The sequence below is a fragment of the Talpa europaea genome (assembly GCF_964194135.1).
Source record: "Talpa europaea genome assembly, chromosome: 2".
Taxonomy (NCBI): Eukaryota; Metazoa; Chordata; class Mammalia; order Eulipotyphla; family Talpidae; genus Talpa; species Talpa europaea.
In genome coordinates this window covers 138115080-138130065 of record NC_140068.1, presented here as the reverse complement: position 1 = coordinate 138130065, position 14986 = coordinate 138115080, and the positions used below count along the sequence as shown (strand labels likewise).

The 14986-nt window shown below is 47.5% G+C and overlaps 1 protein-coding gene across 1 annotated transcript; it reads left to right on the top strand.

Annotated features, from left to right (window-relative positions):
- Positions 1–8909: 8909 nt before the first annotated feature.
- LOC311186243 (leukocyte elastase inhibitor-like) lies at positions 8910–14766 on the top strand (the record flags this gene model as incomplete). The annotated part of the gene is made up of 6 exons (XM_084257129.1): positions 8910–9089; positions 10889–11026; positions 11511–11628; positions 12447–12589; positions 12673–12840; positions 14362–14766. The coding sequence occupies exons 1-6, from the start codon at positions 8922–8924 to the stop codon at positions 14764–14766; spliced, it is 1140 nt and encodes a 379-aa protein (XP_084113255.1). The 5' UTR covers positions 8910–8921.
- Between the last annotated feature and the right edge of the window lie 220 nt (positions 14767–14986).

The following is a 14986-nucleotide window of genomic DNA, read 5'->3' as shown; positions in this document are numbered from 1 at the left end:
AGCAAAGATCTTAGCTTCCCCCCCCACTACTCGGGTGTTTTCTCATAAAGACTCTCCACATCCATTATGACACTGGTTGCTATGGCAGTGGCTGGCTTATGTGGGCTGTGGTGGAAGATGGGGCTCTCTGCGTGGCAATTCATGGTGGAATGAAAGGAGAAACTTGCCAAGGAATAGTTCTGTGTCCTTTGGGATCATATGTGGATAAAAATTCAAGTTGATTCCTGCCTTAAAACCCAAGCAAACATGAATAACAGAAGGACTATAAAACTAAGGCAAGCCAGCATTTTTTAAAGATTGATTTATTTATGCATACAAGAGCTGGGGAACTGGCCAGAGGTGCAGGGTGTGTGTGTGTGGGGGGGGAGGTGAGAAGATTCACCAGAGACAGAGCAGGGAACAGAACAGGCAGACTGACTGAAATACACTGCTGAGGGGAGCAGTGGCTGAGTCAGGAGAGGTCTGCTGCACTATGTGGGTAGCTCCCTAGCTGGGGATGGAACTCAGCTGCAGAGGCTGCGGACAGCTTCCCAGTGCTGACACTTAACCCCTTGAGCCACAGGGAGGCCTCAACACAGCATTTTTAGAAGATAATATAGGAATATACCTTCATGACCTTGTGAAGGGAGTGATAGCTGGGCAGGAGGCACACATGCACAGTCATTGTTTGATATTTCTAGTCTTTTGGACATCGTTGAAGGTAAATTGGACTAAGTTCAAAACACAGTGAGACACCATCTCACACCTGTGAGAAAGGCCCTATTAAAAAGACCCCCAACAAGAACTGTTGGAGGACATGGAGAACCAGGACCCAATTCCCCTGGACGTAAGCTGGTGTGGCCACTGTGGAAAGTGGGCTGCATTGATCTTTATAAAATTAAAATGGTGATACCCTATGACCCAAAGTCCCACTCTTGGTTGTCTGTCCATAATTCATCACACTATCAACCCCAAAAGCCACATGTTGTGCAGGGTTTATTCCAGCCCATGACAACAGCTGCCCGTGATCCCTGGAACAGCCCGAATGCCTGTCCATAGGAGGCCGGGTCAAGGGTCCACACTGTGGAATACTGTTCACCACAAGGAGCCATGACAGGCAGTGATGGAGCAATGGAGCGAGTCCAGGGAAACGCATGCAAGAGCTGGGGTAAAGCAATGAAAAAGACAAACTGCCGTGGACCAGCACAGCGATGGACGATGAGGCCGTCTCAGGGTTGAGAGATTGCGCAGGGTGGTCAGGGATTCGATGAATAAATGACACACAGACACACTTCAAGAGAGTGAAAATCTGAGTGTGTCTTTATTAAGCTAGTGGTCAGTATATATGTTTTTCTAAAAGCATAGGAACAGTGAACATCAAAGAGATCAGTTTGCTCATAGACTTAGCTTAATTGACAGGGCAGTGATTTATGTCCGAAGTTACATCTGGACCTAGCCTCATTCCTAATTGGACAGGCTATAAATTCTTTCTACTGTTTTATATAATTATTTTCTAGTTGCACTAACTATCATTTTTACTCATAATTAATTGTCATGGGTGAATTTATTTTATAATGCAGTTAATATCAAAGGTACTAAAGTTAAGCACATAATAGAAAGATTATTAAACTAACAATTCTATTATAACACAGTGTTTAGTAATGTTTCATTTGCATTAGCCTAATTATTAAATTATGTATGTTTTTTAATTAGCAATCAATGACCAGGAAAAGGAAAGATTTTAGAAAGACAGTTGTAGCAGAATAAAGTTTGTGGGCCTTGAGAAAGCGAGATAAGGTTCCAGGTGGTCAGCATTTCTTTTAATCATCTTTGTGGCCGCTTTTGATGGTCATTATTTCTTGGCAGGCATTCAGTTTCTCTGCAGCTTAGGGAGTTTGCTGTTCTCCCCCTGCGCGCATGGTTCCTTGCCCACGCCAGACCTCAGGGACCATGGCAACAGCCATTAGCCCTGAGGGTCACTGCAGGGGGGGGTGCAGCAACAAACACTGGGTTTAGCTAGTAGACAATAAGACAAAGTAAAACAAGCACTGGGAGACATTAATAAGCAAAGAGGGGGTGTAGGAGAGTATTGGGGAAGGGGGTGTTCAGGACAGTGGCAGAGAATACAACTGAACTTCATGTCCACAACACACACCAACGAGAGTGTGAGAAGAGACACAGAGGGAAGGTTGAGGGTTTACTTGGGAGATGTAGAGCCCTAAACTCTTAGAGTAACCCAAAGGGAAATCGTCAGGACTCAGCACTAGGTGAAGATTTCTTAGGTCTGAACCCAAAGCACATTCATGGGAGGGAAATTGGATGAATTCACATGCAAAGGACTGATCTGTCTGCCCCACCAGCAGGGGCATCATAGAAGATGATCTCCCGTACCATTAAGGTGCTGATAATTCCAATAAGAGCCCTGCTTAGAAGCTATTTTAGACCTAATTCCAATAAGTTCAAGAACATAGTTGCTGGAACCCCTAATCCCTGCCCCTGCGTCCACAGAGCCCCCGGGGCCTATCTCTGTAACACACGAGACGCAGACTTGGCTCCAGCTTTTCCTTTCAAAGAAGCCCCTCACTCTAGGTCAGGGCAGGCCCAGCTTCACTCTGAAGGGGATGGGAGAGGGTCAGGGAGAGGAGGGGCAGGAGAGGCCAGGGGTGAGGAGAGGACCTAAGAACTGAAAGGTGAGAGCTTTTGTAGGGATTTGGGGCTTGGGCACTCATTGCCCACCTGGTACAGCATCTCCCTGTACAAACTGCCCTGAGGAGGGGCCTCACCTGGACCCAGGGATCAGGACCAGCCCCCAGTGAGAAGGCAAAACCAGGAGTGAAGCGATGGCAGCTCTGTGCACCTCCCAGCTGGGCCAGCATCTGAGTGGGGTGTCTGTCACTGTGGAGGCTATGATACCCCATAGGGGGTGAACCCCCACCCAGGGATTTTGGTCCTGCCTCAGAGGGCCAGTAAGGACATCCCCAGAGGGCAGCAGCCCCTGGCCTGACACTCACTCCCTCCCCCAGCTGGAGTCTCCTCGTGGGGAGAACTTCCTTTGGGTCAATGTCTGCCTGTTCTCTCCACCATCTTGCCAGGTCGAAGTGACACTAATGGTCACACCTGTTGGCTTAAATGAGCACCCTTCCCCTGAGGGTCTAGAGATCAGGCGCTCCTGAGCCCTGTCTAGTGTGGGCAGCTTCCTGATGCTTCGCCCTATTCCTGCTGTGCCCCCAGAGAGCAGAAGTTTCCCCTTTGCCTGGCCTGATGATGGGTCTAGCAGGGACCACAGTCATGCCCAGCCCGCCAGCACCACCGTGTGGCTGGAACAGGAAGGAGCCCTCGCCAGAAGCCGCTGCTCCGTGGAGGCCTGGCTGGTCAGCCTTTTGCACTGGAACTTGGCTCTTTTGTCTTAGGAGAGGGGTGGGGGGCAGACGCTACCAAACAGGACCCCCATTTAATGGCCAAGGTTCCATTGGGCATAGAACCTTCAGCCGACCGAGCCTGGAGCAGGACTACAGGATCCCAGTGCAGGTTGAATCATTTCCCCCCCTCCTCATGCCTGACATGCCACCCCCACCGAGGGTGCAGAAACCAGGTCAATCCTAGATGTGGCCACATTAACATGCGAGAAGCAGCCATAGTCCACTTCTCACAGAAGGGGTTGCTCCCCACAGAAGGGGTTGCTCCCCACAGAAGGGATAGCTTCCCACAGAAGGGTCCTCCACACAGAAGTCTCAGGGAAGATTTGGGCTGTGCCCTTCTGGCTCACACATCATAGACTTACAAGCACTGTGCACCCCAATTTGGGAGCAGACAAAACCACTCCCAACAAGCCCCACCCAACAGCCCAGGGCTATGGGATGGTGTCACTGGAGCCATCATCACCTGCAAATAAAGGACAGTGACTGTGTTGTCACGGCTGGGTGGGCCACTCTGGTACTCACTGGGTGGCCCAGAGTGGGACCCAGTGTTCCTGTGGCAGAAATCTATGGCCATGGCCCCAACTTGGCGGCCGATTTGAAATCAGCACAGGACTGTGGCACCGTTGCTTTCCTTGAGCCCGGGGAAAATCGGCTTCATAGCAGAAAACTGCACCTGCCTCTCCTGGAGACACAACGGACGAGCTGTGTCCCAAGGTCTGGCATTAACTGCTGTCTCTGTCCTCTAGGTGGGTGGAGGACAGGGGCCCACTCAAGCCTCTAGCACATTCACCCCCGAGCCTAAACCACAGCCCACAGGCCGGTCCTCACTGATGGGAGGGTGTGCTGTGGGGGCTACAGCAGGCCCAGAGGACAGGGCCCTTAGGGGTCAGGTTAGTGTCTGTGGGTTCCTCATCCCCTTGAACAATGCATGACCACTCAGGCTCAGGGAAAAACAACAATGGGGTGTATCTAACAGATGGGGGAAACAAAGACACCTTAAGCTTATGAGCGGAGGCTCTCTTACCCCAGATGGTGTCCGCAGCGTCCAGAAGTCCCAAACGAAGCCTGCTCAGCCAGGATGAAGCCGCCCGGCCAGCGAGGGCCTGGAGCTCATGGCCCATGGGCAGCAGCGGCCTGGATCCAACTCCCCACAGCTGGGGGTGCTCACAGGCGAGGCCCTGAGATGACGCAGCAGCAGCCACAGCAAGGCCTGAAGGCTGGGATGACAGCAACGCACACCGGACCAGACAGCAATGGGGCAGCCGCACCAGGAGGCTGTGCAAGATGGTCAGGAGCATCACTTTCTCTCAGTGGTGACCCAATCAAGGATGCCAGTCACCTGTCAGCTGTCCTGGGCAGACTGGGCAGCAGCGGTCACCACAGTCACCAGGAAGGGGCACTGTCAGAAACACCAGCGTCACAGCGCCTGTGGGTTATGGGCCAACAGCACCACCAAACATCTCCCTGAGACCCAGACCAGGGCGGCTGCTGCCCCTTTCAGGGGATGTCAGAGGCAGGGCCTGAGGGCGGTGGGCCCGGACTCTGCGAAGCTCTTTGGCTTCTCTTCTTTCTTCAGAGGTCGCTGCTCATGTTCTTTTTCCTTCAGTCCTCAGGAACAGTCTTTTCTAGGAAGCCAGGAAGAGCCTTAGGGCCAGAGCGCATGTCCCAAGCTGCCGCCTGCCCTGCTTCATCTCCTGTCAGGGCTGTCCTCCCCCACCCCCCACCAGTTTGATTGGACCAGTTACCAATCAGCTCACAGCTAGCACCTGGTCTGCCCATTCTGCCCTCCAGACCACCCTGGGGCTCTCTACTGCCTCCAGCTGGGGCTGGTCCCGTGGGGTCATCTTTTATCCTGTGCTGTTAGTTTTGAGTCTCTCAGCCACTGGGTGATTATGAGCTTTCTAGGTCCCCTCAAATACAAATACATGCTCTGGGGGCAGAATAGGGGAACCCCTGCTGTCGCCATCACTGCCTGCCTCTGCCTGCAATCTCATGCCTGTGACGCCTCTGTGGTGGCAGTAAAATAAAAATGCCCACCACTCGCAGCTGTTTGCACTGACCACAGGCAGCTTCTGGACTGGAGAGAAAACTGCCACTGTTTTTTTAATGGCTCCGCTACTCAGCCAGAGGAAAAAGGTGTGACTCACACCTTGCGGAGTGGGGCCCTACATTCACAAACGCTGAAATCAGCAATCTGTGCCAAAGTACCATGGCGTTGGACCTGTCACTGCCTCTAGGGAGCCAGCTGGGCCTTACCTAAACAGGAGAACTTTGCCCATCCAGAGGCGTCTACCACTGTGTCATCTCTAGGAAATCCCACCAAGACATGCATGAACGCCCTGTGCTACCAATCCCCAGCCTGGGGTCTTCATTAAGCCATGGTCTGATCTCTTCTGACTTAAACCCGTGGAGAGTCTGCCAGCCCTCGAACGTGTTATAACCAGATCGTTCAGTTCTGTGGGCTTCTCTGTGTCTGCATTTTTTCATTAAACAGTGTGGGATTCAGGTGCGTGGGGCTGGGTATTGCTGTCATTGATTCAATTTTATTGTCATCTATTATCCTGCTGTATTAGTTTTGTGTCTTTCAGCCAACGGGTGATTATGAGCTTTAACAGATGTAGTCAAATACAAAGAAGGGTGTTCTGAACATATCATATTCACACACGTCTGCTGGTGTCTTCCCGGGCTGGTATCACTGGGGATGGTCAGGAGGAGCGTGTTTTGGAGCTTAGTCGATACAGCAAACACAGCATCAAACTGGCTGCTCCATTCCATGGCTCCAGTGTTTGCCCGTGACCTTGAGGAGTGACCCCTCACATTTTAAAGACACAAGAAGATGCACAACTATTCAATGGAGCAGTGACTTTCCTTTGACCTTGACAGTGCAGTATGGATTGATGAAGGATGGTGTTCATGGGGACTTTGTCAAACCCTAAAAAGTGTGTGGATTTGGATTTGGGAAATGGTTTTCTCTGTGGCTGACACAGCTGACTAACTCACTGGAGGACAGTGAGTCCCATGTCAGGGGAAAATAAAAATGCAGAACACTGTCTTTGGTTCATGCAGCTCAACATTCAACAAGTTTTCCAGGCAGCTCCTCCTCCAGACTTTCTCACCTTGGCCACCTAGTGGAAGCTGCTGAGTGGACCTCTGTTCTATGAGAAATGATGAAGTAAAAGATTTACTCAGGTGAATTCAACATAACCATGGCCAGCTTTCATTGACCCTTTTCCCCCTTTCATGTTGAGACTTGCATGAAAGAGCAGGGGAAAGTTCTCATGGATGGAGAATGTGGAACCAAGCTTAGCCGAGGTTTCGCCATTATGTATATCCTCCACCTTGATATGTTAGTCCTTGTCCAGCCGCATTCCGGAGATAGTTTCAGCAGTCACAACCCTCACTCCACTTGGTGACGAAAAAGCAGACCACCCCAGCCGCCAATGAGGGCAGTCCTGTCCATAAATGGGACAGCATCTCTAACCGTCCAATCAGTTTGAAACTGTAACCGCGCGCGCCAAAATGCCTTTGTAGTAGCCAGTGAGTAATTGCCAGCTTCTTTCAAAATTCGCGCCACTCGTGACCCTATAAGATACCCCAGCTTCCTCTGTTCGGGGCTCTCGACCTCTGCCGTTGCATCGGTGCGTGTCGAGGGCCCGGACTCGAGCCCGCAATAAACTCCCTTTTGCATTTACATCAGCTGTCTTTGGATTCTTGGAGGCTATGCTCCCCGAGTCTGCTGATCTTGGGCACAACAGAGAATTACTTCAAAATTGCTTCAGGGAGAGAGAGTTTGGAGCATATGTATAGAGCGGATTCTCTCTATAAAGTGCTGGCTAGCTTGCCTTTTAAGAGGTGACAAGAGGTTAAGTCATAGCACTATGAAGCAGCCACTGCAGCACGAGTTCGATCCCTGGCCATGGACCTGAGCCACATGGTGCAGCAGACCTCTCTTGACTTGCCTGCTGCTCCCCTCAGCAGTATATTTCAGTGCATCTGCCTGTTCTGTTCCCCACTCTGTCTCTGTTCCCCCCTCTTACCCGCCCCCCGCACCTCTGGCCTGTCTGTACCCAGTTCTTGTATGTATAAATAAATACTTAAAAAAAAAAAGTGATAAATGTCATCTCAGTGATTCACCCCTTAGTAAGAAACAGTCCATCAGGTCCTAGTCCGAGATCCCAGTTTGCCTAGAATGCAGAATGGTGCTGATCCCCTGTAGAGGGAGCTGTGTGGAGCTGGTGTTGGGCTCCATTAGTCATGACTAAGCCTGGCTTTGCAGACTCAAAGAAATCCCCTGGGGGAAGGGCCGCCCTACGTACAGGACACACCCCTTCTGCATTTATAAGAGTGGCAGCTAGAGGACCTTCAGCACAAGCCTCACACTGCCGCAGGATCCAGGCCAACCAAGAAATCGGTAGGACAAGAAGCAGGGGGGCTGCAAGAAGGTGGGGCGAGAGGAAAGGCCAGCAGGGGGCTCAGGGGCTGAGATCAGGAGCAGTGCCCGTCTGGCATTGCCTTGGCGGGGTGGAAAAAGCCCCCCCACCCCCACACCAGGTCGCTCCTGGCGAAGTGGGGTCGTCGGAAACAACTTCCGGGCTGCTCGACCTGGAGGGTTGGCTGTAGAGGATGGTTGGGGCGTGGCTGCTCAAAGGCCTGAGATCAGATTGCTTTCCTTTCTCTCTGGAACTCTCTAACTCCCCAGCGGTTTGTGAGTTTCCCGGCAGCCAGGCCCTGAAGCCACTTCTCTCTGTGGCTGGAGGAAGAGGTAGGGGCCGGGTGTGATCTAGTGATTATGCATCAATCACAAAAAGGATTCATTGCATTACTTGGACGCCAAGCAGCCAGCACCCCTTGTATCATCCTGACCTAAACTTGGGGAAACTGGGGTTCAGAGTAGGGACACCATGGGGCGATCTGGTGCTTAACCATCCTGGGTGTTCTGCCTTCCCCTGGAGGGACAGAGAGCATCCCCTCACCTTGTTGTAGAGCAATCCCGATACAAAACAGGGTGCCTGACTGTGGGTCCTCACCCGCGCGCTTAAAAGGACTTATCAATGCTTTACTGTGGGCACATGCAAAAGGTTACTGCCCTCCCAGATGGGTTCTCAAACTCCTACAGCAGCTGCTGGCCTTGGGAGCTTACCCTCTCCCAACACTAGGGCCGGTGCCTCAAAGGTGCACATGACTGTACCTGCTTTGCTGAAATTTGCTTTAATGCATAAGAGGTGGCTGTGGTTATGGAGCAGAAACTTCCTTACACTCAGGGACACGTCCCTCCTGATTCAGCTGCTGCAGGGTCAGACTCATAAAAAACTGGGACCACTGCTTCTTGGGCCATTGATGGTGCCACCTTTGTACGCTTGGGAAAGTGTCCTGACCCTGCTGGAAAAAAAGAAAAGAGGAAGTGACAGGTCTGGGTGGTTCAGGGTGGGTGGTTGGAGCTTAGGATGGGGCTGGGGAAATGTGGTTCCTAACGGCCCATGTGCACAGGAGGACGCAGGCTCGGGTCTGTGTTGCAGCCTCGCCATGGAGCAGCTGAGCGCCGCCAACTCTGCCTTCGCCCTGGACCTGTTCCGCACCTTGAGTGAAGACAGCCCCAGTGGGAACCTCTTCTTCTCTCCTCTGAGCATTTCCTCGGCGCTGGCCATGATCTTCCTGGGGACCAGAGGCAACACTGCGACCCAAGTGTCCAAGGTCAGCAGAAACAGACAAAATGAGAGAGAGAGAGAGACCCCTTCCTTCCCTGGCAGTGTCTGTGCTGAGGATGGGGAGAGCCAGCCTTGGGGCTTTCCCTGCACATGAAAATCTGTTTCTGGGCTCAGATCCCCACTGTGGGGGAGACTTTCAGCAAAAGCCCCAGGCACAGTCCATTTGCTGTGGGCTTTCCCTTTGAGTGACCTGTTTAATGAGCACCTACTAGGTGCCAGGCACTGTGGTGTGATTGGTTGAGGATGAGGGAGCAGCAGGATAGGCAGGGCAGGCCTCTGCTGTTCTGGCTGCCAGACCTGGCTCTGAGGCATCAGCCTGTCCTCCGGGAATCGTCCTTTCCCAATTCAGCTTTGCATGTGCAGACCTGCCAGGAATAGAGAATGCCTGCCATGTAAATTACTTCTGAATGAATGACATCCTGGAAATGCACTGCTGTGGAAGTTGGTGGGCTGACTTGCTGAGGAAGACAAGGAGATAGGGGAATTCTGTATTCTGATGCCTCGCCTCTGCCCAGTGCTGGGTGTTGCTGTAGGTTCTGATGTTGTGGGCCCTGTGGCAGGAGGCCCTGCCTCGTGGAGCCTGATGCTGAGGGGCTACTGGGCAGGGCCAAGCCCTGGGTGATTTATTGCAGGTGAGTCTTCCAGCTGGAAAGGCGGATGATGCCCACCTTCTGCTCCCCTTATAGGTGTCATCTGTGCCAGATGTGCCTTATTGCTCAGAGAGGGACTCTGTCTCTCCCTGACAGTGAGGGAAAGGAGTGGTCACAGTGAAGGGCTTTCTGCCACCCCAGTCACACCTGACACTCACCTGCAGCCAGGACTGTAAGCCCTGGGGTCAGGGTTATGGACCTTTCCAGCTGCAAAGCCTCTATGACCCCACTTAACGGAAACATCTCTAAGTGAATGAGACCCGCATCTGCAGAACCACAGATGGAAAAGCCTTTTCAAGTTTTCAAGAATCCTCTGGTACTAACTGGTACTAATTTGGATTTGCTTCTTAAAAGGTTACCCCAGCCTCTATTTGGTGGCTTTCCAGAAACTGTGTGACCTCAGTGAGAAAAGTCTTAAGAGCCTTCCACGGTATTTCCATTAAAACACATCGATCACAACACTAGGCAAACATTCCATATCTGGTGAATAACTGGACTTTGTACTTGGTTTGGGTTTGTTCTTCTGTGTCTTAAAAGCGGGAACAGCCCAGGCCTCAGAAAACCATAAAAGCATTCTTGATTTGCAATTGATGTGGGGGGAATTAAACTTTTGCCAAGTTTTGTGTTTAAGGAAGTTTTCTTTTTAATAAGTGAGTTACCGATGCTCATGTGATAATTATAAATAAACACTCAACCTGTAATAACTTTGTTCCTGAATGGTGAGAATTCTTAGTTTTTTTTTTTCTTAGAACTTTCAGTAAAATTATATTTGATAAAATTATATAAGGATAGAAAATTGGATTTGAATATACAAGAAAACACACCATTTAAAATTTTCTTTTGCAAATATCTGGCTTGTAGAAATACTTGATTTAATATCTACTCGAATTTGCAGAACTAGAATTACAATGAACTTCTAATATTGGCAACTTCTAATATTGGGATTATGTCTCATGAAGCTATAAATTTTGGATTCTCCATCATTTGTTCTCCAGTGAAAAACTTATAAGGTACTAGGCTGGGGTCATCAGTGCTTAGTAATTAAAACACATTCCTTTGATGGGGAGGCAAACACCTGGGAATCACTTTATAATTTCAAAGCAGATGTTTATAGAAAATGTTTTCTTTGTTTTAGACTCTTCATTTCGATGCAGTTGAGGAGGTTCATTCCAGATTTCAGAGTCTGAACGCCGATATTAACAAACGTGATGCCGCCTATGTGCTGAAACTGGCTAATAGATTATATGGAGAGAAAACCTATAATTTCCTCCCTGTAAGTACTTTCTGTCTCATGTTCTAAAACTCATTAAAGAATGTAGGTTTTTCCCAACAAAATCAAGCCATAGAAATCAGTTTAAATATTTGTAAAGATTCAGAAAAATAATACAGAATGAAAATATAGGGCCCATGAAGTTCCTTGTGACAAGACTTCACCTTAGTGGCTGCTTAACTGGCAAGAGTGACACCATCTTTCACTTCCAAATGCAATCAGTATTACTATTTATGAAGATGTTAGGAAAGATTTGGTAAATTTTATAGAATACCAAACCTACTGAACTTTACATTTAAAAATGGTTAAGAGGAATAATTTTTGTTACGTATTTTTTTTACATATTAAAAAATTATAATAGAATCTTTTGGTTATAAGGAAATGGATGCCTTTGAGGTCAACATCTATTGCATTTTAAGATCTTAGAACAGACTTCTGTATATATGGATGGTAGGAGTCATTCATAACATTTTTGTTTTTTTAATAGGAGTTCTTAACTTCAACTCAGAAAATGTATGGCGCTGGGCTGGACAGTGTGGATTTCCGGGGCGCCTCTGAAGATGCCAGGATGGTGATCAATGAGTGGGTCAAAGGGCAAACTGAAGGTAAGGAGGTGGACAAACTGTGGTCTTTGCACAAGGTCTCTTTTACCTGTGCATCTCCACCTTCCACACCTGCATGAGATGCCCTCTCCACACTCTCTCCCTACCTCCTGCTCCTCACTTCACCCTGGGGTGTACCCCCATTTCAAGTGTTGAACAACTATCAAACATAGAAATTTCTTGAAGTGGAATCTTAGAGATGATTTAACCAAAGCTGCTAAATAGTTACACTGTAAGTTCCCTCAAACTACATTTTAAATTTAAAGCTAACATTGACTATAGAATAAAGGAATAAAAATTGGAGGCATGAGAGGGGAATCCAGCCAGTCCAAAATATATAATATACCTATAGCAGGAAATACCCTGAGAGTATGAATCTGGGCTCTCACACTACTGGTCATGAACCTCTTTATTTTAAAAGTTGCTGCCACTGAGGGGTTTTAAAGAAGGACTGACTTACTAGTTACTCAAAAATACTGTCATGCAAGACTATATATATTGTTATCCTAAAAAGAATGACCACTCACAAACAAGACTCCATGTGATCACACTCCAGAAAAGGGGCATTTTCTTGTACACCACCTGTTAACACATTAGACTCGTATTGAATTGTGGACCCTGGCGGGTGGTTGTGTGTCCTTTGATCAGCCTTGAGAGTTGGTGCAGTCAAATACACAAGGGTGTTTTTACCTCATCATCATGTTCAAGGGAAATAAAATGGAAAAGTTGTTTTTGAATTGCATTTCAGTGCTGAACAAAATCAGTTCAGAGTTGGAGTTTGGAGATGGGAAGTTACAAAAAAAATCACTTTATCTTTTCAGGGAAGATTCCAGAAGTGCTGGCTGCAGGTGTGGTGGATAGCATGACTAAGCTTGTGCTGGTGAATGCCATCTACTTCAAAGGCTCCTGGCAGGATGAATTCAGAAAAGTGGAAACCAAGGATACCCCATTCAAGATGAATAAGGTGAGTCCATGCACTATCTAAACATACTCTTTGCTCTACAAGAATGCAGATAATAATGAGTGATTTGTCTGCCAACCTTTCAGAAAGAAACAAAAACAGTGAAAATGATGTACCAGATGCAGAAACTGCCATTCGGCTACATCCAGGACCTCAAGTGCCGTGTGTTGGAACTGCCGTACAAGGGTGGGGAGCTCAGCATGGTCATCCTGCTGCCGGATGACATAGAGGATGAGTCTACAGGGCTGAAGAAGGTGATGCTCCTGCATTTTGTCCTTCCCATCCCCTTTCCTGTATGAGTCCTCCTGTGTGTGCTGAGTGGTCAGTGCTCGTTATATGTTTACTAATGTCACTTCACTTCCTAATTCTTCTGTAAATTAGTCCATCAACATCTACTACTTGGCAGTCCTACGAGTGGGGACCATCCAAAGACTGACACTAGATGTAATCTGGTCATTGGCAGCTCATGGAAATTCTTAAGTGAGCTTTAGAGATGGAGAGATCTATTATTAAAACAAATTTTTTTTTTTAAAATTAAAGCGCCCAAGACCTGTAGCATATAGCATTATCATGAATTCTAAAGTCCTTTTATTACACTGTTCCTTCTCCCTACAAGTCATACAGATTGTGAATTAAATTCCCAGTAACTATATAATAGAAGAAGTCTCATGAAGCTTGAGGGTTAAGACCATTTCCTATTGTGAAGCTTGAGGGTTAAGACCATTTCCTGTTGTGACCTGTGCAAGAAGTTCCTACTGTAAGTACCTTGAAAGTTATGGAATTTCTTGCCAGGGCTGGGACCAGGCAAAACTGTGAAGATTATATAATTTCCTCAGTGTCTCAGATGTGCTGTGTGTTTTTTCTCTATCTCCTCCTTAACCAAACTTGCTGTCAGAAGGGAGTCCAATCTGTCATCCACTTGCATGTATAGAGAATGTCTTAAAATCACTGTGTTTCTTCTTTCAACTGTATTTCCACCTCTATCTGTTCTTTATTGAAAGAGAGTCTCATGAAAAAGATGATCAACATCAATAGAATAAATGAAACGATGATTTTGGTCTAGTCCAATCATGTTATTAAAACAGCAGTGATAACAGCAGATATTTACAAATCACTTACTATGTGCCAATTCATTTAATGCTCATGACAATGTTATAAGTTAGGTGCTGTTATTACCCCCATTTTAGATGAGGAACTAGGAATTTTTCTATTTTTACTTAGGAGTTGAATATCTTTGAGATTATTTCAGCTCTGTGTGGTTCACAGATCACCACAGTGATTAGTGGGTTCAGAATAAATATAATAGAATAAATAGAAGAAAACTTTTACAACACTCAACCAATTAGTTAACATGTAATTACATGTTACACCACTCAACCAATTAGCTAACATTATAACTCTCAGGGCCTATCACAGTGATCCAGTATGGCAGGGCATTATTGAGTCCTGGATGAGTAAGTAGATAGATTGGTAGGAGTGAGGCTGTATGTATGGGTGGGTGGGTGGGTGTATGGATGGTGTGCCAGCAGATTAATGGATAGATGGGTGAATGGAGAAGTGGATGGATGGTTGTTTGATAGATATGATGAAACTCTTACTTGGGCCCTTGATGACTTGGAACACACATTCTCATTATCCCAAATGCCAGAAAGAACTGGCACAAAATAGGAAGGAAACAAAGTAGCAACTGACATTAGGGTCCGTTTTAGGTATTTAAATAACGCTTTAGTACTTACCTATATAAAATTGTTTTTCTTTGCACATTCTAATTCCAGATCGAGCAGCAGTTGACTCTGGAAAAACTACGTGAGTGGACCAAGCCTCAGAATATGAATCATATGGATGTCCACGTGAACTTGCCCAAATTCAAGCTGGAAGAGAGCTACAATCTCAACTCCCACCTGGCTCGCATGGGTGTGGAAGATCTCTTTAGCAGCAGCAAGGCTGATCTGTCTGGCATGACAGAAACCAGAGATATTTTCATATCAAAAATTATCCACAAGTCCTTTGTTGAGGTGAATGAGGAGGGCACAGAGGCAGCGGCTGCCACAGCAGGTATTGCCATGTTCTGCATGCAGCTGCCGGAGGAAAATTTCGTTGCCGACCATCCATTCATCTTCATGATTCGTCACAATTCCTCTGGCAACATTCTGTTCTTAGGCAGATTCTGTTCCCCTTAGAGGCTGTACAAATACAAGTTCAAACTTAGAGTTTTATCAATAAAACGACTATCTAAAACCAAATCTTTAATTTTGTTTCTAAGTGCAACTCTGTTGGGTCTTCACATCCATTTACTTTGGCAGGGGTATTGATTTTCCTTTTTTTACAATGAAAAACTCTAGAACTGTTTTTGAAAGCATCAAGTTCAAATTTACATAACAAATACCCAGATGTATAAAT